This window comes from Dipodomys merriami, unplaced genomic scaffold (genome assembly GCF_024711535.1).
Source record: "Dipodomys merriami isolate MVZ:Mamm:240054 unplaced genomic scaffold, mDipMer1.0.p SCAF_36, whole genome shotgun sequence".
Classification (NCBI taxonomy): domain Eukaryota; kingdom Metazoa; phylum Chordata; class Mammalia; order Rodentia; family Heteromyidae; genus Dipodomys; species Dipodomys merriami.
This window is the reverse complement of record NW_027205159.1, coordinates 10,685,014-10,712,970: the sequence shown is the minus strand read 5'-3', so window position 1 is coordinate 10,712,970 and position 27,957 is coordinate 10,685,014. Positions and strand designations below refer to the sequence as shown.

The 27,957-nt window shown below is 41.2% G+C and overlaps 1 gene segment (V, D, J or C); it reads right to left on the bottom strand.

The window, feature by feature from the left end:
* Window positions 1-802: 802 nt before the first annotated feature.
* LOC138804189 (immunoglobulin kappa variable 3-11-like) lies at window positions 803-26,080 on the bottom strand. The segment is given in 5 exon segments: window positions 803-1,193; window positions 3,718-3,965; window positions 4,180-4,287; window positions 20,059-20,197; window positions 25,906-26,080. Coding segments are annotated over 3 exon segments (486 nt in total).
* Between the last annotated feature and the right edge of the window lie 1,877 nt (window positions 26,081-27,957).

The window sequence follows — 27,957 nt, the reverse complement described above, 5'->3', positions numbered from 1 at the left end:
GCTTATACTGGATTCAGGTACCCGTGGCTCATGCTTGAAATCCTAGCTACTCTGTGGGCTGAGATTTGAGAACCACAGTTCAAAGCCAGACTAGGCAGAAAAGTCCATGAGACTCTTATCTCCAATAAACTACTCAGAAAAAGCCAGAGGTTGCGCTGTGGCTCAAGTGGTACAGCCCTAGCCTTGAGCACAAAGAGGCTCAGAGATAGCGCACAGGCCCTGAGTTCAAGCCCTAAGACCAGCAAAAATAAATAAAAGCTTATACCGAAGGCCTTAGCACATACAGTAAGTCAAGACAAAGTTTGAAATAAAGAAGTCAAATACCTTTAAATACTAACAACCAAATTTTGCATATCAATTTATAAAGACCTTACCAAAAGATTAGTAAACATTAAGAATATAGCAAAACATCAGGATTTACTGTTAATGCACATGTATTTGTTGTGGGTTAAATAATATTAAGTAGACCTTTACTATGTTCATAGAGTAGAAAGCCTAATAAAGTGATTTAATTTTCCTTAAATCTGTGTATATCATATATATGATATGTATATTATAATCTATTATATGTATTAAAATTAAGAAATAAATTAAAATGGCATGTGATAGATCTATAGAACAAATTCCTGACTGTGATAGTGAATTTGAACTGTCAGCTTGACTGAAGGATGGCTAGAGATTGGAAAAGCATACTTTGGGTGTGTTTGTAAGCCGGCTTTAGAGAAGAATATCACATGGTCATGTGGGTAAAACTCAGCTAGACATGAAAGAAAAAAACATAGAAGGGAGATGGTCTGTTCTGTTGTTTTATTTCTGTCACTCTTTCCTGGAGTGGGTACATTTTGTACTGTTGTTACCTTTAGCCACGAGATTCCAGATTCTTCTGATTCTTCTGCCTTTGAATTTGAACTTGCACCAGTGTGCTTCATCAGGTTTCCAGGACTGGGGTGTGTACTGGCCTCTTCCTTATTCTGAGGCTTCTAGCTTGTTAGTGTGAGCAGCTGTCAGATGTACTGAGTATCCACTGTGAAGATAATCATTGCTGTCTTGATCAAGCCTCTGTGATCACGAGCCAATCTTACAAATCTTCTTTCATTATTACCTGTATACCCATATTCCATTAGTTCCTCTAACATATTGGTGAAATATTCATCTTCAAGAGACATAAACAACTCTTCAATGCTTCCAAAACCCTGGAAGATATACACCAGTCATTCCCAGAAGAGACATACCTATTAATCTCCTTACATAGGAGCAAGTCCCTTCCCCATGCCTCCCCATTCCTTAGTCAATGAATAAAGCTGTTCTTATTTCCCAAGAATTGTCCCTCAGATGCTGGATTTTCTATGAACTGAGCTTCCAGTCCTGAGTCTGGTAACAAACCTGTACCAACCAACCCTATATGTCCCCATTTTCATTCCTAGAAACACAGTCAAGAGAAACACAGTCAAGTAAATGTACATATCTATAAGGAATATGGCAAGAATATCTCTAAAATTTTAATGAGTAACAGGCTCAATTTTCTTAAATCATTAAAGATGAGCAAATTATTTGGTATGTTCAGATTCTGTGACTGTATCTGTAGTAAAAAGGGAAAGTCACCACTCCAATCTTAGACTTTGAATATGAAATGTTCCTACCGGTTCATGTGTGGAACACAGTCCCTGGCTGGTGGAGCTATTTGGGAAAGTGATGGAAACTGGGAGGTGAGGCCTATCTGGAGGAAGCAAGTCCCTGGAAGAGTGTGTCCTTGGGAAATGTAGCTGGTCTCTGAACCAGTTGTTTCTCTCTGTGTCCTTCTCTGTTGTATCTTTCTCTCTGCATCTCTTCCCCCCCCCACACTCTCTCCTTTTCTCTCTGCCTCTCTTTCTCCCCTTCTCTTCTACTTCTCTCTCTTCTCCGTTCCTTCCCTCCTTCCTTCCCTCCCTCTTTCTCTTCCCTCTCTCTTTCCCTGCTTCCCTTACCCCCTTCCTCCTGTCCACGAAGAGTGGAAGATCCTCCTCTGTCACATGCTCCTACCTCCATGACCTTCCACCTTACCAGTGGCCTAGAATCAATGAGGCCAAGTACTATGAGCTGAAATCTCTGAAACTATGAGCCAAAATAGATCTTTTTCCTACTCAAGTTGTTTGTGTCAAGTTGTTTTTCCCACAGCAACAGTAAGCCTAGTACCCACCACGTACACAGGTGAATTTCAAAAATCATGGTGACCAAAAGGAATAAGGTGCCAAAGAGAACATATCAGGTCAAGAATATAGAACCCATATGGAACCTATACTGCCTCCAAGGTAATGGATACAGTATAGATGTGACTGAGTGTGAGGGAGAATATGAGGTGATAGAGACAGTCTATGCCTTCTGCTATGTGATGGCTAAAGAGCATGTGTATACCTTTATACTCATTCAACTGCACACTTAGCATTCACTTTAAGTAAAAGTACTTTATTTCCTTAATTGTATCTGCTTTGAATAAATGAATTGAAGAATGAACGAGCAGGTGTTAAAGAGACAGAGCATCAGAATCTGTCTCTATCTTCTTCCCTACAATGAGCAAGCTAACTTCTGAGAGGGTTAAGTTTCTTGCCTATAAGAAGATGGTTGTAGGATTAATTACACCAGATGAGGAAGCCCTGAGTTCCAAGTTCAACACATAATGAATCTTCAAGACTTCAATGAATGGCGACTGGCAATAGAGTAATTTGACCACTTATGATGATTGCTAGAGTAGTTGTGATTCCCCTATCCCCTGACAGATGGTCTCTCCTATTGTGTGTTCATTTCTCTGCCCTTAAAAATATGTTTCAGGGGGCTGGGAATGTGGCTTAGTGGTAGAGTGCTTGCCTAGCATGCATGAAGCCCTGGGTTTGATTGCTCAGTACCACATAAACAGAAAAGATCAGAAGTGGCACTGTGGCTCAAGTGGTAGAGTGCTAGCCTTGAGCAAAAGAAGCTCAGAGACAGTGCCCAGCCCTGAGTTCAAGCTCCAGGACTGACAAAAAAAAATGCTTCAGTGGTTGGAGACATAGCTCATGAGGTAGAGTACCAGCCAATGAGTGAGTGAAAGCATCAGATACCAAGTTTGAGTCCCAATCTGGAACAAAAAAGAAAGAAAGAAAGAAAGAAAGAAAGAAAGAAAGAAAGAAAGAAAGAAAGAAAGAAAGAAAGAAAGAAAGAAAGAAAGAAAGAAAGAAAGAAAGAAAGAAAGAAAGAAAGAAAGAAAGAAAGAAAGAAAGAAAGAAAGAAAGAAAGAAAGAAAGAAAGAAAGAGAGAAAGAGAGAAAGAGAGAAAGAGAGAAAGAGAGAAAGAGAGAAAGAGAGAGAGAGAGAGAGAGAGGAGGGAGGGGGAGGGAGAAGGGAGGGGGGAGGAAGGAAATGTTTTCAGAATGTTGGACGCAAAAGATCATATTATACATGAAGTTTTTTGAAGGTCTGACATGGAAATATCATTTTTAGAACTAATTGAAAGACCAGCAGGGTGGAGAGAAGGGTTGTGTTTAGAAGAAAACATGCTTTGGGGAGACTTTTACCTTTGATATATGTAAATACTTCTCCTATGTATGCTGTGGGTCTGAGCATACCACAGAAGAGATGGCAGCTTTCTGAACCATGTAACCTTTCTACACAGGCAGCCTGGGAGGACAGTTTGTGTACAGGGCTATACCACTGTGGGAGGGACTGTGTAGCTCTGCTGGCAGTAGTAAGTGGCTATATCACTCACATTTACGCTGTTGATTTTGAAAATAAAATCTGTCCCAGACTGAATTCCTATGAAACGATCTGAGACCCCAGGATACTGGTTATCAGCATCATAGATGAGGATCTTGGGAGCTTCGCCTGGTTTCTGTTGATACCAGGTCACATAATCACTGACAGTCTCGCTGGCTCTGCAAGTTATAAAGATGCTGTCTCCTGGGGACACAGACACCAAGGCTGGAGACTGAGTCATTAATGTGCGCCCGCTGGTGGCTGAGAGGAGAAAAAACACAAAGACATGTTTTACAGCACTAACTTCTCTTCCAGCAGATCTTGCTTCTTCTAGTCCTCTAACTTCAGAGTACTTGGATCTCTTAGGGGAAATTAAGGATCAGAGACCCACCAAGATGGGTGCTAATCAGATTCTCACTGTTAGGAGAAGAGACCTCCCCTCCTCTCAGGACTTTCCCTACAGTCGAGACCTCACCTGGGCTCCAAAGCAGCAGAAAGAAGAGTAAAGAAAGCAGGATGTCCATGTTCGGTGTAGATCCTGCCTGAGGCTCTCTTCATTCACTGAGCAGGTATTCCTGATGATCTGAAGGGACAGAAATGGACTCTAGAAAAAAATATGCAAATGAGCAAGAGCTGTTTCTAGTCAGCTGCAGAACTGAGATAAACAGGGTTTTCATTTCCTTCTGGTGTCCACATTTAATCCCACAGGAGTTTCTCCCTGGTGTTTGTAAGATTAAATCTAGCCAGGGGCTGGTAGCTCATGCCTGTAATGCTAGCTACTCAGGAGGCAGAGATCTGAGGATCACGGTTCAAAGCCAGCCTGGGCAAGAAAGCCCATAAGATTCTTGTCTCTAATTAGCCATCAGAAAACCAGAAGTGGCTCTGTGGCTCAAAGTGGTAGAGCACTGGTCTTGAGCAAAAAAGCTCAGGGACATGTCCAGGGCCAGAGTTCAAATCCCCATGACTGACAAAAAAAATGTAATCATCTGTAATGTTCTGCTTCTGTATTTGTCCTCAGAATCTCAGTGTTTGTAGTTAGAATAAGGGATTGTCTTCCACAAGTGAAGAAAGAAAAGAAACTAGATTCCCACTCCAGACTGAAACTTTGATAGAAACATAATTGTCTCTCTAGAAATTCATAGCATATCATCCTTTAGTAATGGGTGTAAATGACAGGTATGAGTTAATGTATTGCTTTCATCCTATTCTATGAGCCATAGGCACGGGGAGAAGAAAATCTGGAGCAAATTCATGTCAGTGAGAAGGCACATAGCTTAATGATGTATATTTATCTCCATGGCAAATGTGAGTCTTTATTGAGAGGATCAAAGCATCTTATATTCTGCCTTTTAGCTATTTTGTATTACTTCCTTCTCCCATCTCCCATCTTTCATTAGCTTTCCCTCATATCTGAGGGCCACTATTTTTTTTCTTGCCTGATAAGTTTCTAGAATGATCACTAATAGCCTTCCCTGTTTATTCTCACAAATGACTCAGTTTGGATGAAAACTTTGTGATCACTCTATTCTGAGTCTTTCTATTCCTACTGTACAGATACCGTTCCTAATTTAAAATCAGTAAACCATGTAAAATGCAGTACAATTTGTATATCATCCATCAAAATGATGGATTTTTATCTTCTTCTGTAACAGTATTACATTCAATTATATTCATATACATCCTGGGCCCACTGGATCTCCTGGACTCACCACTGTTGTGGTTAAACATATAATTTCCTCATAGTCACTTTTGTTTTAAGACAGTCTACAAGCCAGGCACTAGTGGCTCACTCCTATTTTTCTAGCCACTCAGAAGGCGGAGAGGTAAGGATCATGGGTCAAAGGAATCCCCAGCAAGAAAGTCCGTGAGACTCTGATCTCCAAAAAGCAGCAAAAGGCTAAAAGTGGAGCTGTGACTCAAGTGGTAAAAGATCAGCCTTGAGTGAAAAAGCTAACGAACAGCACCCAGTTCCTAAGTTTAAGCTTCAGGCGTGGCATAAATAAATGGATACATATACATATATATATACATATACATATGACAATCTAAAGAGCTGTGCATTTGGGAAGCAGCTTGATTTTTAAGTCACCTTCTAATACCAGACATTATAATATTTCCTTTGGGCCTTGCTTTGTAAAAACATAGGGTTTGAACGTGTGTGTGTGTGTGTGTGTGTGTGTGTGTGTGTGTGTGTGTGTGTGTGTGTGTGTGTGTGTGTGTGTGTGTGTGTGCGTGTGTGTGTTGTTTTTGAGGGGAGAAGTCTTTTCTTCCTAGTTTTTCTTAGATACTTATATATACTTTATACATCTCTTCTACCTATTGGCAAAGTCTCAGGATGTTCAATGGCTCCCACTCAGTTTCTCAGTATATGGCTGTCTGTTTCTCTGAGAATCAGAAACTGCTCTGAAGGAAAATTCCAGTCACATCACACAACTGTACTATACTGCAGAATATTAAGTAGAAAGACCCAGTAGTGTGCAGTGCTCCCACCATTTCATTTTGCAGAAGTAACAAGTGTAGAAGTGTAGTATCCTCAGCCCTTTCTAAGGAGGCCTGGTCTGTAGTTACCTATGCTCTAGATATATCTATCTGAAGTGATATTGTACAAAATGGGAAAATCTCATTTTATTCATATGAATTTCCTATTTATGTATTCTTGCATCATTGCAAGTTTCTAATATTCCTGGAACTTGCTACAGTAAAAATGTTTGTGAAAACATAATACTTAAAATATAATACTATATAATAAAGAAAATCTGAATATATTTACTGTTTATGTATCTAGAGTTCTAAATTATACTAAAGGAAGGCCTGGACACAAGTTTAGCTGACTCAATTTTGTCCCTGTCTGACAATTCAACCAATTTTTTTCCTGACTCTCCCAACCCAGTCACCCTGGAACTCCAATCATCTTGTGACAAAGGGTAAGACTGACACTCAGTCTCTTGGTTGTTCTTTCCATTGAGTTGGGAGTGTTATTGGCTTACTGAACTTTACAGTTCCACGATTCCTGTTTGGCTGTGCTTTTTTTTTTTCAGAATCTCTTTTCAGTAAATGTTGACGTCTAAAAATTATATTATCTCCCTTACCTGTTCATTCAACTGTTCATTTGTATCTTCTTGACATCATTGAACTTTTTTAGTGTTTAAAATTATTTATGCAGAATTTCATGCATTTATGCTCCAGATATAGTATAAGCTACATTATGAGAAACTGTCTCAAGCAAAATAAAACAAAACAAGAGAAAAGAAGGAAGGAAGGAAGCAAGCAAGGAAGCAAGGAAGGAAGCAAGGAAGCAACATTTCCAACATTTGATTTCTTAACATACTACTTGGTTAGATAAGAAAATAGCTAAGACTCAAATTATATTAGGAATGAAGGCAGAAACATTAAAATTGATACTTGGAAAAATAATGATCATAACAAAGTCTAATGAACAGTTCTATGCCAACACATTGGATAAGCTAGAATAAAATGATAAAAAAAAAAATCCTAGACACAATCAATCAACCAGAGCTGAAGAAAGGAATAAAAATTTTGAATAACCAATAGCAAGTAATAAGGTAAAATTGGTACTTAAAAAAAAATTCCCATCAGATGGGATGACATTGATCAACTTATTGCCATTGACTTATGTAATTGTATAACCTCTTTGTACAAAAGGAATATCAAGAAATAGAAACATTTTGGGGGAAGAGGGAAAATGAGGGGCACAGAAATGGAGGGAAAGATGGTGAACAAATGCAGCCATTGTATTCAATGTATACTATGTAATGTCCACACTGTACACTGGTGGATAGGGACAGTAGGGGAAAGAGGGGAAACCAAAGGAAGGGGTGACCTTGTCGAGAAGCAGCTACTCATAGTCTGACTAATGAAATTGTAACCCCTTTATTAGAACAATAAAATTTTAAAAATTTAAATAATATCACACTTAAAAAAAATTCTATCAAAGAAAATCCCAGGACCTGAGGGCGTCAGGGCTGAATTTTAACAAATAGTTAAGGAGTGATTATCAAACTATCTGAAATGCTTCAAAACCACTGAAGAAGAGGAAACATTCAAAACTCTAACCTTGCTTGACTAATAGAATGGCAAAAACAGCACTAAGACACCTTGCAGTTTACCTTGCAGTTTGACCCTCTGCTCTAGGAATGTAAAAACTTGACACAGCTAATGGAGAAAAAGAGGTCCCATGGTGGAGACTGAGGTGCCCAGCCAGCAGCCAACATCAGCTCCCAAACACACCCAAGACTTTCCGTGGCATCGCAAGCAGAGAAGGAGTAGACAATGGCATGGTCATTCCCATGAGGAAAAAGATTTTATCTCTGATATGTCCAGAATTTCTTTTTTTAATAAGCTTTTTATTGTGAAAATACCATACAGAGGGGTTACAGTTACATGAGCAAGGTAATTAGTAAATTTTTTTTATTGTGAAAATACTGTACAGAGGGGTTACAATTACATGGGCAAGGTAATGAGTACATTTCTTATCAAGCATTGTAGCCTCCTTTGTTTCCCCTTCCCATCCCCCCCTCCTGTCCACCCAATACTCATGCCCCCCCCACCAAAGTTGTAAAGTTCGTTTTCGACATAACAACTTGTACTTCTCATTGTTGCAATGGGTCCACCTGTATCCCTATTTAAAGGACTTGTTTTTCCCCTTCCCCTCCACTACAGTGAAAGGACAGGTTATACTGTGGGGGAGGGACATACAAAGCAACAAAGAAATAATCTTATAAATGAGTTAGAAACAATCGCATGAAAGAAAAAAACATTTGAATACATATCTTAGAGTTCATTTCCCTACCATCACCTTATCTGACCTTTTCTGCTTGACTCAGACACATACTAGATATTACAAATAAGGGAAACCATGGGACCTATGTTTATTTGGGCTTGGCTTACTTCATTTAATATAATTTTTTTCCAAGCCTTTCCATTTCCTAACAAATGGGGCAATGTAATATAAGTGGGCTAAAGACTTAAAGAGAAACTTCTCTGAAGAGGAAAGAAGGATGGCCAATAGACACATGAAGAAATGCTCAACATCCCTAGCCATAAAAGAAATGCAAATCAAAACAACATTAAGATACCACCTCACCCCAGTTAGAATGGCAAAAATCAAGAACTCTAATAACAACAGATGCTGGAGTGGATGTGGACAGAAGGAAACCTTACTGCATTGTTGGTGGGAGTGTAAACTTGTTCAACCACTTTGGAAAGAAGTATGGAGGTTTCTCAAAAGACTCCACATAGAGCTCCCCTATGACCCAGCAATCCCACTTTGGGGCATTTACCCAAATGTTTACCAACAAGACCACACTAAAGCTACCAGTACAACTATGTTTATTGCAGCATTATTTACTATAGCTAAAATATGGAACCAACCCAGATGCCCCTCAGTAGATGAATGGATCAAGAAAATGTGGTATATATGCACAATGGAATTCTATGCCTCCATCAGAAAGAATGACATTGCCCCAATTAGTACATTTCTTATCAAGCATTGTTGCCTCCTCCTTTGTTTTGCCCCTACCATCCCTTCCCTCCCACCTCAACTACACTCCCTCCTTCCCACCTGCCTAAATTGTAAAGTTCATTTTTCAACATAGTGTCTTGTACATTTCATTGTTGCAATGGGTCAACCTGTATCCCTAGTTAAACATTTTGTTTTTTCCCTTACCCTCCCCAAATTATACCGACATCAAACACAGTGAAAACAGGGGTTATACCATGGGGAAGGAATATACAAAGCAACAAAAAATTACATGGTACCTTATAAATACATTAGAAACAATAGCAAGAAAAAAAACCACTTGTGTCCCTATCTTGGGGTTCATTTCGCTTAACTTCATCTTATCTTATCATATGTACATAGCTTTTGACCTTTTCTACTTGTCCTAGACATATACTATTTATTGCAAATAAGGGAAACTATGTTTCTTTGGGCCCGGAAAGAAAGAAGAGGATTTGAGGTATTTTGAGCAATAGGGAGGGTTAAACCCAGTGCTTCACATTTGGTAGGCAAGTGACCTAACTTTTGAGGCACATACTCAATCTCTTTTGCATCTTAGTTATTTTGCAAATGGGATCTCTTCCTTATATTAAGGTCATCCTGGATAGAGATTCTCCTACTAATACTTCCTGCATAGCTGGAATAACAGACATTTTCTTAAATTGGTTGAGATGGAGTCTTATGAACTAGTTTTGCCTGGGGTGGCCTTGAATGATTCTCCTTATCTCCACCTCACAAATAGGTAACATTCTAGTTTGGAGCACCATGTACAGCTAGTTTTATCATTAATTTAAAATTCTCTACAGAAAATTCAGCCTTAAATAGAGACCCAAAAACACAACAAATCAAAGAAAGGTTGGACAAATGGGATTGCATGAAGCTGCAGAGTTTCTGCATGGCAAAGGACATAGCTAGCAATATCAATAGAAAGCCCACGGATTGGGAGAAGATCTTCACTAGCCATACAACGGACAAGGGTATCATATCTGAAATATACCAGGAATTCAAAAAATTAAATCCCCTAACAACAAATCCTCAAAGAAACAACTGCCCTATAAATAAGTGGGCTTAAAGTGGACTTAAAGAGAAACTTCTCAGAAGAGCAAGTAAGAATGGCCAATCGACAGATGAAGAAATACTCCACCTCTCTAGCCATAAAAGCAATGCAAATCAAACCAACATTGAGATTCCACCTCACCCCAGTTAGAATAGCTATAATCAAGAACTCTAATAACAACAGACGCTGGAGGGGATGTGGACAGAAGGGAACCCTATTGCATTGTTGGTGGGAGTGTAAACTTGTACAAACACTTAGGAAAATAGTATGGAGGTTCCTCAAAAGACTCCACATAGAGCTCCCCTATGACCCAGCAATCCCACTTTTGGGCATTTATCCAAATGATCATAAACAAGACCATACTAAAGCTACCAACACAAATATGTTTAGTGCAGCATTATTTACCATAACTAAGATATGGAACCAATGCAGATGCCCCTCAGTAGATGAATGGATCAAGAAAATGTGGCATATATGTGTGTGTGTGTGTGTGTGTGTGTGTGTGTGTGTGTGTGTGTGTGTGTGTATGTATGTATGTATATAGTGGAATTCTATGTCTCCATCAGAAAGAATGACACAGCCCCATTTGTTAGGAAATGGAAAGACTTGGAAGAAATAATATTAAGTGAAGTAAGCCTGGCCCAAAGAAACATAGGTCCCATGGTTTCCCTTATTTGCAATAAATAGTATATGTCTGGGACAAGTAGAAAAGGTCAAAAGCTATGTACATATGATAAGATGAAGTTAAGTGAAATGAACCCCAAGATAGGGACACAAGTGGTTTTGTTCTTTTCTTGCCATTGTTTCTAAGGTATTTATAAGGTACCATCTGATTTTTTTTGGGGGGGGAGGGTCCAGTGGTGGGGCCTGAACTCTGGGCCTGGGTGCTGTCCCTCAGCTCTTCAGCTCAAGGCTAGCACTCTACCACTTGAGGCACAGGGCTACTTCTGGCTTTTTTCTTTTTGCTTACGTGGTGCTGAGGAATCAAACCCAGGGCCATATGCATACAATGCAAGCGCTCTACCACTGAGCCACCTTCCCAGCCCACCATGTAATTTTTATTGTTGCTTTGTATATTCCTTCCCCATGGTATAACTCCTGTTTTCACTGTGTTTGATGTCGGTATAATTTGGGAAGGGGAAGGGAAAAAACAAAACGTTTAGATAGAGATACAGGTTGACCCATTGTAACAATGAGATGTACAAGACACTATGTTGAAAAACGACTTAACAATTTAGGCGGGGGGGGGGGGGACGTTAGTTGAGGAGGTGAGAGGGAAGGAATGGTAGGGGGAAAACAAAGGAGGAGGCAACAATGCTTGATAAAGAATTACTCATTACCTTGCTCATGTAACTATAACCCCTCTGTACAGTATTTTTACAATAAAAACTTATTAAAAAAGAAAAAGAAAATTCAGCCTTAAATGCCTCAAGTTGAAGTAACACATTTCTACCTCTTCTCCTATTGGCATGACACTGAGACCCAATGGCAGATAGAGGTATGAGGCTGACATAAACCCCAAGCCAGCTGTTCCAGCTTCCTTCAGCTGCAAGACAGAGCCCAGGTAAAGCAGCAGATAAGTCTCCCTTTCAAACCAGAAAATCACAAGAAACAAGAAATCATCATTTCAGTCTTCAATTTTGAAGTGCACTATGCACATTATGATACTGCATTATGCAAACGTTAGTCAATAAATCCCTATGAAGCATCTGTCTAGACCACAGGTTGCTCCTCCTCCCTTCCACTGTTTCCTCTATGTGGATCTGGTTTCAATGTGAGGTCACAGTTCTAACACCTGCCCCTGCTTCAACAGCTCAGAAAGCACATACTCTGAAAACAAGGCCATCTGCTGTGTGTGCTCATCACACGTCTCCCATTACGCCTCCTGCAGGAAGCAAGTATGTTTGCAGCAGGGCAGCAGGGATGTTTTTATTTAGAAATCCATCACTGTGAGAGGCTGGCTGAAGTGCTGCTGGCAGTAAAACACTCCAAAGTCTTCAGCTTCCACTCCATGGATGGCAAGGGAAAAGAAAATGCCAGAACCACTTCCCCGGAACCTGGAAGGGGTTCCAGCAGCCCTGGCAGAAGCCCCGAAGATGAGCAATCTGGGAACCTCCATGGGTTTCTGATGGTACCAGGCCATGGAGGTACCGACATTCATGCTGCTTCTACAGGCAATGGAGACAAAGTCCCCTAGACTTGCAGCCAGGGTGTCTGGAGACTGAGTCAGGATGATCTGTGCCCTGCAGACTGAAAGGACACCCCACCCAAGCAAAACAAAGTATTACTTCTCCCAAAGAATTCCAGGAAAAACTATGCAATCCCTGTTTCTCAGAGAGGCAGAGGACTGGTTCAAAACTGCCTCAATATTGATTGTTAGCCTCGGACTCTGTGCCTTGGTTTATTAAATAAGAATTAAGTTAGAAGAACTCCAAAGATTGTAATTTCCCAGGTATACTTAAAAGACATTATCTCTGGGTCAAGAGCTAGGTTACCATCCCAACAGTTGCAGAGAAAATGCACTCACCCCAAAAATCCACCACCAGGAGACAGAGGAACCAGGCTAGGAAGCTCATCTTGAAGAGAAGCCCACAGAATCCAGTGGTTCAAGACCCAAAGGTTGAGGAGAGAGGATTTGGGGACCTGGTTTTCCGTCCACTGCTCTGGAATTGGAGCTCATGTCCTGCTTAAATAAACAGAGGTTCCCTTGGAGTCCATTTGCATATCTGGTGGTGTGAATCAGAGGCTTTCTACAGGGTTTCCCAGGGTTCTCAGGCCCACTTCACCTGCAGCCTTAAGATGGTGATGGAGGAAGCACCTTTGGTCCAACAGAGACTGGACTAAGTGGGACACTGATGCTGTCTCATTCACAGAAGACAGAATGGAAGGGTCTCCCAGAGGCATCAGAGTGGCCCTATACATTCTGTTCTCATGAAGATGAAGAGCTATTCTACTTCTGCTTCACCCTGAGGCCAAGTTAACAGCTGACCAGGCAATCCAATATCATAGGAGAACCCAGCTAACCTGTGAGTCTACAGAGCCTTCTGGGCCCTACAGGCCTTCATTGCTGGCTTTCATTAGGAGACAGTCCTAGGCGTCCCAGCAACTGGCTCTTCAGGGAACAGTACAAGAAGCTATGGGAAGGCAGGTCTTTCTAAGAGGCCAAGTGAAGGAAAGGCAGGCAAACACTTGATGTTTAGCTATAAGACTGAGAAATGATTGGATATTATATTCCTCAATGAAATATTTCTCCTGTCTATTGGGTCAAATCAGGACTAAAAACCTGATTTGCATAACACGTTGCCAACATTTCAAAATGCTTCGTGAAATAAACTAAAAAAAAAAAAAAAAAAAAACATGGCCAAATGTATAATCCTTTCTACACCTGAGAAGATTTTGTCTTCACACGTGGCCACAGCCAGTAGGGAGGGTTCACCTGAGAGTCCAAGTGAATCTACACCCTTCTTGAGGTCTAGGAGCAAAAGATCTGTTTATTTAGAAGTATGTGCCAGTACCAGGGCTTGAACTCAGAGCCTCATGCTCCAGTTTTGCTTTTTGCATTCAAGGCTCATACTCTATCACTTGAGTTATACCTCTACTTCTGGCTTTTTGCTGGTTAACTGGAGTTCAGAGTCTCACTGATGGACAGAGCTTTCCTGCCTGGGCTGGCTTCCAATCATGATCTTCAGATCTCAGCCTCCTGAGTAGCTAAAAATACAATTGTGAGCCACGAGCACCCAACTCCTTCTAGAATGTTGTAAACTCAGAAGAAAACTTCTACCTAAGCATGATTTAAGAGATACTTGTAAAGAGAAATTGTTTCCTAAATTTTTTCAGCCCAATGTAAAAGAAGTGGCAAGAACTTAAGACAGAAATTCCTCTCCAAGAGAAAATGGGTTGGGTCCCTCAGTCACAAGGGGTGTAAACAAGCAGAACATTTACAAGCTCCAAGAAAGCCTGGGAGAGGAGGAGGAGGGTAAGACAGGAAGAGAGGATGGATATGAAAGTACCTTCACATGACAAGTGCCACTGAAGGTGACTAGAGCTCTGGCCCTCTAGGTGAGGGAACTGGTTACACAGGTCCCTCTTCCTGTCATCACCTATTGAAGATATCCTGGGCACCACTCTTTTGAGGCTCTGTTTCCTGCCATGTGCAGAGCATGGTACAGAGCAGATATGGCCACTGGAAGTCAGCAGAGGTACAAAGAAGGGGAAAAGCCCCAGAATCGAGGCAGAGATGAGTACATCTCCTCCCAAAAGATAGGTGTTGTGGTTCTAACCACTGCATACAGTACATCTCTCTGGAACAGGCTCCTGACTGGCCTGTTGCAAGCAAGCAACTGCCCTCCTAGTTTAGGCCTCAGGACAGGCAGCAGGAGGTTTGTGTAAAGGCTGTACCACTGTGGAGTGGCCACCCACAGGCATGCAGTAGCAAAAACTGGAGCCCTGGAGTCCTCAGACTCCCAGGGCTGATGCAGAAAGCAAAGAATGGATACCTGGGAGCAAAGTAGCAATTTGAGAAACCAAAGGTTCAAAGCTTTGGCAACTTTTACCCAGATTCAAGGTATTTCTCCCCCTACATAGCTATGGTTTCACAAGGGGCAAGGAGGTGCAGACAGCAAGACTGGTGTCTGTGTCAGGATGATGCCTCCACTCATCACTAAAAAAAGAATACATGATTACTAGCCAGGTGTAATGCTCAAGCTTGTAATCCTAACTACTTGGGAGGCACAGACCAGGAGCTCATGGTGAGAAACCAGCCTAGGCATAAATGTTCACAAGACTCCATCTCAGTGACTAGCTAACAGTTGGGGTGCACCTGTTACCCCATATGGCTGGATGCAGTGGTACATACCTGTTATCCCCAGTGACACAGGAAATGACACATCCAGGGTGTTTGGAATGCATTAGAAGTGACAAGTCCGCAAGGATCCAGGAATGTGAGAGCACAGGGTTAGGGCCCTTCATAGGAGGGCAGACATTGAAAAGTAAGGGTGAATTGGCCTTTTGGATGCAGAACACAGTGAAGATTCTATTTATATATCAAAGAATGTTGTGAGCATGTATTGAAATACCACTGTATCCATTGATATGCACAATGAACACACACCAATTTTTTTAAGTAGAAAAGTGTTTTTTTTTTTTAAAGAATGATTTCTTGTGAGAAGATAGTGTGTGTGGCAGGTATGAAAAGGAATAGCAGGACCATCCTTTAACATGCCATGGTATGCAGTCTTCTGCTGGATTACAAGTGTTTGTGGGACTCACAGAGGCCTGGACACACCCAGACATAAGTTCCTTAATGAAGTGTCTTGGAGTTGTTTTCCCAGATGGGGGTGTGGAAGTCACACAAAGTTGGCTTGAAACCAACTTTTCAAGAATGGACACGACCCAAAGTAACCTGCTGAGTTGGATGATGACCTTTAAATGTCATAAATGGAAAGCATAATTACCCTTGAAAAGAAACAAATGACCCTTGAAAAGACATAACTATCAGCCAAAATTCTCCCTTTCTAAGATTTAATTTTCTTTTCTTTTTTTTTAATTGTGAAAATAACATGCAGAGGGCTTATAATTACACGGGCAAGGTAATGAGTACATTTCTTATCAAGCATTGTTGCCTCCTCCTTTGTTTCCTCTTCCCATCCCTTCCCATCACCCACCCCCACACCCCCGCCAAAGTTGTAAAGTTCATTTTTGGACATAACGACTTGTACATTTCATTGTTGCAATGGGTCCACCTGTATCCCTATTTAAACATTTTGTTTTTTCCCTTCCCCTCCATAAATTATAACAACATCAAATACAGTGAAAGCAGGGGTTATACCGTGGAGGAGGGACATACAAAGCAACAAAGAAATAATCTTATAAATATGTTAGAAACAATTGCAAGAAAGAAAAAAACATTTGAATCTTTACCTTGGGGTTCATTTCACCTAACATCAACTTATCTGACTTTTTCTGCTTCTCTCAGACATATACTAGTTATTGAAAATAAGGGAATCCATGGGACCTATGTTCTTTGGGCCTGGCTTACTTCACTTAATATAATTTTTTCCAAGCCTTTCCATTTCCTAACAAATGGGGCAATGTCATTCTTTCTGATGGAGACATAGAATTCCATTGTGTATATATACCACATTTTCTTGATCCATTCATCTACTAAGGGGCATCTGGGTTGGTTCCATATCTTAGCTATGGTAAATAATGCTGCAATAAACATAGTCTTGTTTGTGATCATTTGGATAAATGCCCAAAAGTGAGATTGTTGGGTCATAGGGGAGCTCTATGTGGAGTCTTTTGAGGAACCTCCATACTATTTTCCAAAGTGGTTGAACAAGTTCACATTCTCACCAACAATGAAGTAAGGTTCCCTTCAGTCCACATCCCCTCCAGCATCTGTTGTTATTAGAGTTCTTGATTTTAGCCATTCTAACTGGGGTCAGGTGGCATCTCAATGTTGTTTTGATTTGCATTTCTTTTATGGCTAGAGAGGTTGAGCATTTCTTCATGTGTCTATTGGCCATCCTTCTTTCCTCTTCAGAGAAGTTTCTCTTTAAGTCTTTAGCCCACTTATTTATTGGGCAGTTGTTTCTTTGAGGATTTGTTGTTGGGGGATTTAATTTTTTGAGTTCCAAGTAAATTTTAGATATGAGACCCTTGTCCATTGTATGGCTAGTGAAGATCTTCTCCCATTCCATGGGCTTTCTATTGATCTTGCTAGCTATGTCCTTTGCCATGCAGAAGCTCTGCAATTTCAAGCATCCCATTTGTCCAACCTTTCTTTGATTTGTTGTGTTCCTGGGTCTCTATTAAGAAAGTTTCAGCCTGTGCCAAGGAGACCTAGGCTTTCTCCTATTCCATCCTGTAATGTGTTCAGAGTGTCTGCTTTGACTCCAAGGTCTTCGATCCATTTGGAGTTGATTCTGGTGCAAGATAATAGATAAGGATCTAGCTTTAGTTTTCTGCAAGTGATTAACCAATTTTGCCAGCACCATTTGCTGAAGAGGCTGTCTTTCTTCCATTCTATTATTTTAGCTCCCTTATCTAAGATTAGATGGCTATAGGTCTGTAGGTTCATTTCTGGGTTTTCAATTCTATTCCATTGGTCCTGAGGCCTGTTCTTGTGCCAGTACCAAGCTGTTTTTATTACTATAGATTTGTAATAGAGTTTGAAATTTGGTATTGATATTCCTCCAGAACTGTTCTTTTTGTTAAAGATCGTTTTTGGTATTCAGGGTCTTTTATTGTTCCATATGAATTTTTGGATCTAATTTTCTATCTTCTCTCTTTCCACAATTCCCTGTATTACAACTGATTGGGGAGACAAGTGTGAGCATGACACCTGTCTCCTTGACAAATAACTGTCGATATAAGCTTTATCTTTTGCAAAATAATAATAATTTCATTCTTTTGACACATTTTCCCCAGCATTCCTCCCTGGTGACACAAGTAGATGGGATCATTCTGGGACAGCAAGCAGGTAAGAAGCTCAGATAAGTGCTGCAGTGTCCTATCAGATCCTGTAAGGAAGGAGAGCATGGGAGATTCTAAAACATGAGGACATATCCCTTCCCATATATCCCTCCAACCCATCAAGATCCTCCTCCACACTCCTGTAAAGATACAAGGAAATTTAACCAGAGGGATCTTCAGGGTCTGTGCTCCAAGGTGGAAGGATCAATCATGAGACTCCCTCAACTGACTGGACTGGGAGCACACTCCTAAAGGGAGAAGCAGGGACCAAATACATAGAGGGCCTTGAAGAAGACAGCAGATACCCAGTTCCCAGACTGCTCCTTGCCCAAGCAATCTGTTTTGGTGTTTTTTTCACTGTCAAATAATGTTCTCTGTCTGCTTTAAACACTTCCCTGCCCTTTAATTTTTTAATCAGTGAGTAAAACAAGCTGCAACTCTATGAGTCTTTGATTATCTGAAGTTGACCTCAGCCTTATTTCAAAAAGACATTATGATCTGGGGAAATGGCCCATTGTGATTGATTATTATCTAATGGAAATGAAGATGATTTTCATCTTCCATACTGATAAATCCATTGTAGGCTGAAAATATCTCAAGTGGAAATGCAAAGCCTACTGGAAATAATAGCTTAACCCAGTTTAAAGATGCACAGCCCCTTACTAATATTAGACTACAGCTGGGCAAAATCACCCAACACAAAGCCTGTTTTTGTTGTTGTTTTTTTTTGTGTGTGTGAAAATACCATACAGAGGGGTTACAATTACATGGGCAAGGTAATGAGTTACATTTCTTATCAAGCATTGTTGCCTCCTCCTTTGTTTCCCCTTCCCATCCCTTCCCATCTCCTATGCCCCCCTCCCCTCCAACCCCTCCAACTCCTTCCCCCCCTTGCCAAAGTTGTAAAGTTTGTTTTTTGACATAACGACTTTGTACGTCTCACTGTTGCAATGGGTCCACCTGTATCTCTATTTAAACGATTTGTTTTTTCCCTTTCCCTCCACAAATTATATCAACATTAAATACAGTGAAAGCAGGGGTTATACTGTGGGGGAGGGACATACAAAGCAACGAAGAAATCATCTTATAAATATGTTAGAAACAATCACATGAAAGAAAAAACATTTGAATACTTATCTTGGTGTTTATTTCATGTAACATTAACTTATCTGACCTTTTCTGCTTGACTCAGACATATACTAGATATTGCAAATAAGAGAAACCATGGGACCTATGTTTCTTTGGTCCTGGCTTACTTCACTTAATATAATTTTTCCAAGTGCAAAGCCTGTTTTATATTGAAGTGTAAGCACCTCATATACACACAGAGATGGGAGTTTTGTAGACATAAGGGGATGTAATAAGTGCCAAAAGAAAATGAGGCAACTTTGTGTGAGCATCTTTACTCCTGGTGATCATGCGGTTGACTGGGAGCCATGACTCACACTTGCTGCCTGGTATTGGAGAGACATTCTTATAGAATATTACTATCCCAGGAATGATCACAAATTAAACTTGGAAATACAGTAGCTATCTACAAAGTGCATATTGCTTTCATACCATCAGAAGATCAGAAATTCACAAACTGCACCATCTGTAAATTTGAGATTTTCTGTAATCTCTTAAAAACGATTAGTAGACTGCTGTTTCAATTTGATACCATATAGGAAGAAGTGAATGACGAGGAGTCTAAAGGTACAAGGACGCTTCATCTTGAGAGGCCCTGCCTCTCACAAGCCCCTCCACGGGGTCACTCTCATAGGAAACACTAAAAACTTCTAACATTTTCAGTGTGTGAATGTGACAGTCCCAGAAAAGCATCAAGAAGAGAAACTGAGTCAGGACTGTGTTAGGTGGGTTTCAGGCAGAAAAACTACATGGTGTACATTTAACGTACTCAGATGCAAGGAGAGGGAGGATTCCTAATGCCCACCTTCCTGGATACATCAGATCCGAGAAGAATGGACAGGATGACAGAACTGCAGCATCATAGGCTTGTTAGTGGATTTTGTTGTTGCTGCTGCTGCTGCATTTTCCTTTGCAAATGGGAAAAGTGATCTACATGATCCTAAAGACTCCTCAGTTCTTCCTACTCAGGAAACGAAATACAGTCATTTTGAATAGGAATGCTTCACTACTCACCTTTGGCCAGTAGAGGGAGACATTGGATCATTACATGGCTGACATTTCAATTTATTTCTTTATTCTAAATTTGGCTGCTGGAGGGCACTCCTTCGTGGCATTTACATTGGGTCTATCATAAAGAAAAGGGATTCCTTGGATTTCTTTATTTTCATCCTTACCTGTGATTAGTAGAAAAAGTCAAGGTCTAGTCACCATTTCTGATTTAACAGTAATGTATTTAAAAATGTAAGAAATTCTTGATGGTAGTATTAAACATCAATGGGCTCAACTCTCCAATTAAAAGATGTAGAGCAGCAGCTGGGATCAAAAAAAAAACAAAAAATAAGAGCAATTCTTTTGTTGTCTCCAACAAAAACATCTCATTGTCAAAAATCAACACAAATTCCAAGGGAAGGGATGGAAAAAGATCTTCTAAGCTAATGTATCTTGCAAGAAAGCAGGAGTAGCCATAGTGATATCTGATAAAAATAGACTTCGGGCTAAAAATCAGTAAGAAGAGACAAAGAAGATCATTTCATAGTAACAAGGGGAACAAGCCTTGAAGAAATTACCATGGTCAAGATATATATACTTAATAGTGGTGCACACAAATATATTAAACAAACACTCTTGGGCTTATAACACGATAATAGTGGAAGACTTTTAACACCTCACTCACCAAAAAGCAAGTCAACCAAATGAAAGATCAGCAATGAATCCTCAGAATTAAATGCCACCATAATCCCAAAAGATTTAATAGACATCTATATAGTATCTCACACAATAACCCCGCAATGCATGCACATTCTTCTCAGCAGCCCATGGAACTTTTTTCAAAATAGATCATATCCTCCAAGGTTGAGTAAATATTTAAAAAATTGAGGGAGATGGGAAGGGATGGGAAGAGGAAACAAAGGAGGAGGCAACAATGCTTGATAAGAAATGTACTCATTATCTTGCCCATGTAATTGTAACCCCTCTGTACAGTCTTTTCACAATTTAAAAATATTGAAATAGAACCAGGCAACAATTGCTCACACCTGTGATCCTAGCATCTCCAGAGGCTGAAATCTTAGGACTGTAGTTTGACGCCAGCCCAGGCAGGTAAGTCTATGAGACTCTATGTCCAATTAAACACTAAAAGAGCTTAAAGTGGAGCTGTGACTCAAGTGGTACAGCACTACTCTTGAGAAAAAAAAATGAGACTGTGAGACTCCATTTTTTTAATAACCAGCAAAAAAGCAGAGCTGGAAGTGTGACTCAAATGGTAGAGCACCAACCATGCAAAGATGAGGCCCTGAGGTCGTCTTAGTATGGTTTAAAAAAATGATGAACCAGGAGTAAATTCAGTTTACAAAATACCTAGTGTATGTCCTGTACATTTGCTGTATGTAGGTCACAGATTGTGCCCTAAAATGTCTTAACAACCAATTGAAAAAGCAGACTTCAGTTTGTTAACTCATTGTATACAGACAGTCAGATACTTTGAGTAGTGCTGAAAAAAAGTGTAGCATTGCTTCCTGACTTCTTCAGAAGAATTACAGAATGAGATGATCAAGGTCCTGATGTTGGGCCTTAACTAAAACTGCTACAAGTTGCTGTAGAGGCCTGGGGCAGAGAGGGAAAACTCAGGAAATTCCAGCTCACTGGGGAGAGTTCCTCTTCCCTGTTAATCAAAGCTGAGGACACAGCATCAATAACCATTTGGATAAAGTAATTCACAAAAGTAGACCAGGGGACCCAGTACAAACCACACTCAAGGAGAGAAAGTTATCCCAGCCAGGAGCCAACAAGACCAGATGCTTGCAGCCTAGTGCACCCCTCTGCTTTTTGGTATTAAGACCTCACTCTGTTGGGTGAAGGCCAGCATCCTATGTGTACTAGGATCCATGAAGTCTCTGGAGACTGAGTAATTTGTAAAGAACATGAGTTTAGTTGACCCATTAGGTATAGTGGCTGGAATTTTCAGAGTGCTCTCCTGGCATCTGGTGAGGTCATTCTTAATGCATCAGAACATGGCAGAGGGCCTCACATGCTAAGAGCAAGAAAGCAAGCCTGTGGTCTCTGTTCTTAAGAAACAAATCCTAGCTGAGCACTGGTAATTCATGCCTGTATCTTAGCTCCTTAGGAAGCTGAGATCTGAGGATGGTGGTTTAAGGCCAACTGAAACAGAAAAGCCCATGAAACTCTTATCTTCAATTTACCAGTAACAACAACAATAACAACAACAACAACAACAAAATCCCTGGAAGTATAGTGGTGGCTCAAATGGTAGAATGTTAGCTTTGATCAAAAAAGCTCAAGGACAGTGCCCAGGCCTTGCGTTCAAGCCCCAGTAGAGGTACATGCACACACGCGCGTATGCACACACACATACACACACAAACACATACCAATCTGCCTTGGAAGCCACCCCCATGACCTCATTTAGACCTAACCACTTTTCCAAAGGCCTCACCTCTAAGAGCCATCAACATAGGATTTGAAAATTAGGTTCTAACAATGAACTGAAAGGAACTCACTCAAATCACAGCAGTAAACATTAAACAGCCATCTGGGAAGTCTCCCCACCCAAAAACAAATGAGAAGAAGATGGATAAATCATGCCTATATATAATTGCTGGTCTTTCCCACTGATGTACATCCATGAATGCAGAATCTTTGATCTCTTCAATTTGCAAGCGATCTCTAGTTCCTAGATCAGAACCTAGTACCAGTGGGTTTCCCAGCCAGCACATAAGTGAGTGGCAGCTGAGTTGTCTGCCTGCAGCTGCTGACCCTACAATGTCAACACACTCACATTTTTTTTCTTCCTCCCCACTGGACCCACATGACTTCTCATCTCCTTCCTCTTCCCCATCCATGAGCCCCTGTATAGGTGGAGTGCCCAGAGCCAAGCAACTCTCCACAGGCATGAGAATGGCATTCTACACTCTGCCCCCTTTCTCAAGCCAAGAAGTGACATTCTCAAAGTGCCTCTTCTGCATTCTTCACAGCCCAGCTGCTGCTAATGCAGCTCTGCTTCTTCTGGAGCCAGAGTCCACCTAGTTGCCCAGGATTGGTAAGAAGAACACAGCAGGTGCTGAGGAGACAATAGGTATTCTTCTCTTGCTGCAGTTTACTACCTTGGGAGGGGCCCAAGACAGCCCACTGGGCTTGGCTGTATAAACAGTGCATCAGGAGTGTTCTCCTTCCTGTCCCTTTCCCATATTGACAAGTATTGTGCCCAGTAATAAAGGAAAGGTCTGATGGAAATATACCACCTTGGGGACCAACATGGAGACAGGAGAGGATTTTAGAATCCGTGGAGGCCACGTGCCATCGATGACAGTGGTGGCCACACCCAAAGCTGAAGCAGCAAGGTGCTCTGTCTCTGTGCCTAGACTGCAGTCAATTGGAATTGGTCAATACTAACTACTCCATCTAGAAGCAAAACCAAGACTCTCTTCAAATAAATGTTTTCGGGATGCTTCAGGACTTCAACAAACAAGCCCTGAGGGCTCTGGCTTCTGCTTCTCCTTGCATGACTACTGTTACCTACTCACTCAGCTTGAAAATTAGTTTGATCTAGGCAGAGGGGTGTGCCTGCAGTCCCAGCCAATCAGAAGTCTGAGGTTGGAGGATAACTTGAGCCCAGGAGTTTGCAGGCAAATCTGTGCAACACAGTGAGACGCTACCTCAACAAAAATGACAATAAATAAAAAGCAGGTTTAGTCTGATGGGCTCTTCATTACTTCAAATACACACAGCCGTCACTGAAGTCCCTGTGAATATGTAGTTGACCTTGACCCACAGTAATATGTTGGCTATATGACCAAAGGAGCTAACAGGCCCAACAAGAGACTGAAAGGACTGTGTGGAAGAGATGTACCCCTCGAGAAAAATTTTACTAGGCTCAGGCAGTTTGGGGGGCTTCTCTAAGAGGACTGTGGCAGGGCTGGTTGCTTGCAATAAAACTGATGGGCATTTCTACCCTCTGTGTGAATATTATGGGACCCTTGATTGGAGGACTCCAACAGGCATCCAGAACATGTGACTGAAAGGAAGATGTATAAAATATGTAAAAGATAATATAGGTCTCTTTTCTTGTTTCTCTTATACCAGTCCTGGGGCTTGAACTCATAGCCTGGACACTGTCCCTAAGCTCTGCCACTTAAGCCACAGCTCCATTTCAAGATTATTTTTGTTGTTGCTGGTTAATTGGTCATAAGAATCTCAAAGACTTTCCTGCCTGGGCTGGCTTTGAACACTGATCCTCAGTTCTCAATCTCCTGAGTACCTAGAATTACAGGTGTGAGCCACCAGTGCCTGGCAAAGTATGTTTTTTTTATAGGTAAAAGAAAATATAGTGAAATGCCTAAAAATAAAAAAGATGAGAGCCAGGCAGTAGTTGCTCAGATCTATAATCCTAGCTACTCAGGAGGCTGACCTTTGAGAACTGTGATTTGAGGTCAGCCCAGGCAAGAATGTTCAATTAATCACCAAGAAAGCTGGAAGTGGAGCTGTGGCTCAAGTGGTAGAGTGTTAACCTTGAACAAAAAAAAATTCAGGGGCAGCACCCAGACCCTGAGTTCAATTCTACCTTTCACCTCTAACCCATGAGTGGACTAGAAAAATAATATCCTCTAAGCAAATTCCAGGGCTCTCCTTCTGTGCCTTAATCTTGGCTTTCGTACTGGCCTGCTGAGGTAGGGCCTCCTCTGGTTATTTATTAACAAACACTCCTGCTTGTTTCTGCACAGTCTTGGCTTTTATGAGTCTGCTGCTTTGGAAACAAATCACACGTTTCAGGTTCCATAAGTCCCACTGGTGTGGAATTTCTGGTATGGCAGCATTTAGCTTCTACACAAACATGTTCGGCTTTGCCTTCTGACGAGGTACAAAGTAGAAAGCTGAAGTCAGCACAAATCAAAAAAAAAAAAAAAAAAAAGAAGGTTTTCATTTCCTATGAAATAACAAGAGAAACTTGTTGGAATGAAATCAATCTCTATTCCTGGGAGGCATTTATTTTGACGTTCCAGTTTCCTCTTTCTGGTTTGGGCAGATGGCGGTTCCATGGAAGGCAAATGTTGTGTGGTCTCAGGGCAGTCCTGTCCTCGCTGGGGCAAAGTCTGTGATCTGGTAAATACTTCACAAATGTAAAAAGAGTCAGAGCTGGAAAGAGAGTCATACCAGTGCACTGCTCTGAATGCTCTGGTGCTGGGTGAATAATAAGGTAAGGAAGAGCTTCTGCAAGGGCACAGCACCCTGCCGGGGAAAAATTCTGTAACCTTGGCAAGATCCTCACAACTCTGAGGTGATTTAGACTTCTGAAAACAGATGCTTACATTGCATCAAAACTGACAACACCAGTAAGTAGTGCCTGGATCCCTGGCTTAAGAATTTGTTGGGGCAGGACATGGTGATCCATGCCTATAATCCTACCTACTCAGGAGTCTGAGATCTGAAGAGTAAGATTTGAAAAGTCCATGAGACTCTTATCTCTAATTAACCAGCAAAAAAAAAAAAACAGAAGTACTAGTGTGGTTCAAGTGGTAGAGCATTAGCCCTTGAGCAAAAAAGCAACAGAGAGTAGGAAGCTCCACAGTTTCTGCCACAATTGGCTGCCTTACAATAGCTCCCAAGCAAAGTCCAGGCCACCTTGGCTTGGAACCTACAAAAGTGTGAGTCAAAGTAAACAAGTTGATTCTTGTCATGGCTCAGATTTAAAACATTCCCCAAAGGTTACCAGCCTGTGATTAAGTCTGGACGTGGTGGAAACTAGGTGGAGCCCTGTAGAAGGAAGCGTGTCACTGGGGGTGTGCACTTGAAGAGGATATTGGGAGGCAGCTCCTTCCTGTTTCTCGTACTTCCTGGCTTCCAGCAGGTAAGCAGGTCCCTCCTCCACATGCTCCCCCCCCACACATGCTCTCCACCCCCATGTTCTACCTTATCATGGGCCCAAAGCCACTGTGTTAGTTAGCTTTTACATCATTGTGACAAAACACCTAAAAGGAAAAATGATAAGCTAGGTGCTGGTGGCTTACCCCTGTAATCCTAGTAGGAGGATGAACTTGCGAAGATTGTGGCTTGAGATCAGCCTGAGCAGAAAATCTTTGAAACTCCATCTCCACAGATGGCAGCTAGATGCACTAACACATAACTGTTGTAAGATAAGTCTGAGAAGGCCCCTGTGTGGATCTTGTTTAAGTCTCTGCCCAGTACCTGTGTTGACTAGGTAACTGGCACACCTGGAGGCAGTTACCCTCCCCTTCTGTGAGGTCACATCCTGGGCTGTCCTGGTCATGCCTCTTCAGACTGTGGAAGGTTCCTAGGCTCTGAGGTCAGGTATGCATCAAGCCACCTGGCCATACCTTCTTGCTGCCCCTTTCCTAGTTAAACCCTGTCCAGTCAGCTCCCCAGCTCTTCAGCCACATGAGTCTCCAACTTGTGCTGGGGCTGGCAGTTTGGGAATAAATTTCTCTTTCTACCTGAAGACAGCGTGGTAGTTTCTCATGCTCGGTTACCTAATTAAAAATCTAACACCTGTGATCCCAATAATGGCAGGAAATGTAAAACAGGTGTGTAAATGTAAAACAGGAAGCCAGACCCTAAGAATATCTCAGAAATAACCAGCATAAATCAGGAATGGAGACAAGGCTCGAAAGGTAGAGCATGATCCTGTATTCAAACCTCAGTACCTGGGATGAAAATTATTTTGGTTCATTATTTCAGAAGGTACTAGGTTCTTTGATTCTGGATCCATGCTGAGGTGTCATACCACAGTGGAGGGAATGTTTAGAGGAGGAAGGAAAGAAAGAAGAGATTAGTGGCCAGGTATAACCTTCAAAGGCACACTCCCAGTGACTTATTTTATCCAATGAGGTTATGCCACCTAAATTATCCATCACTTCCTCTATTAGCATCACCAGCTGGGGACCAAACAAAACACAGAAGGATGCAGGATGCTTGATAATATCTGTAAGTGATGTGTGGATTTAGTCTTTTTGGAGCTTTTCTCAAATGTCTATGTGTCTAACTGTACCTAATGATGCAGAATGTTGAATTCATTCTGGAAATTCCCAATTGAGAGGGATTCAGAATTTTCGGCAAAGTGTCTACTTTCTGCCAAGTGGTCATGCTTTGTGCTTCTAGAAACTGTGCCCTCAAGTAAAATAGGTCTGAAAGTGAAATGCTAGGTGGTTGGTGCAAGGAAAGAAAAAGTTTCAGGACACTCCTGACAGAAATAGGAAGTTTGAAGTTGAGTGTGCTTGCCCCTTCTTCAAGGTGCATAATCGCACTTCACTTGACTCATATATTCCATCTACTAGGCATTTTCCCCAGGTCTCAGCTACTATTCATTCAGGAATAGATACAGGCCACACAGGGGAGAGGAACAGTACTTAAACCCTCATCAGACCCCCCAGTTTAATGTCCGAGGCCTAGGATACTTGTTGGGGGACTTATAAATATGTTTTCTAGAGCTGGGAAGGTGGCTCAGTGGTAGTGCTTGCCTTGCATGCATGAGGCCCTGGGTTTGATTCCTCAGCACCACATAAGCAGAAAAAGCTGGCACTGTGGCTCAAGTTGTAGAGCATTAGCCTTGAGCTGAAGAGCTCAGGGACAGCACCCAGGCCCAGAGTTCAGGCCCATGACCCCCCCCCAAAAAAAAGGTAACATTTCATATGTGTGTGTGTGTGTGTGTGTGTGTGTGTGTGTTTTCTACTTTCTTTCAAAATCAGAATAAAAAATATACAAAATATTATATAAATATAATATATAAAATAATATATATGTTTTGATTCTCTTCTCCCATAATATATAGTATATAACATATAAATATAATAGATAACATATACCTATATTATTATAACTATATAGTTATATAATGTAATATATGCTATATAGTATATATATGTTTATATATAATATATTATATATTATATATATAATATATATTATGGAAGAAGAGAATCACAAAGGCAAAAACATCCAGGACCTACAAAAGTCACATTCACACCTTAACGTAAAAGATCCATGGGCCATGGCAGAGTAGGGTTCTGTTGTCAGCCTGGAGAATAGTAGCCAGACCCAGGAAG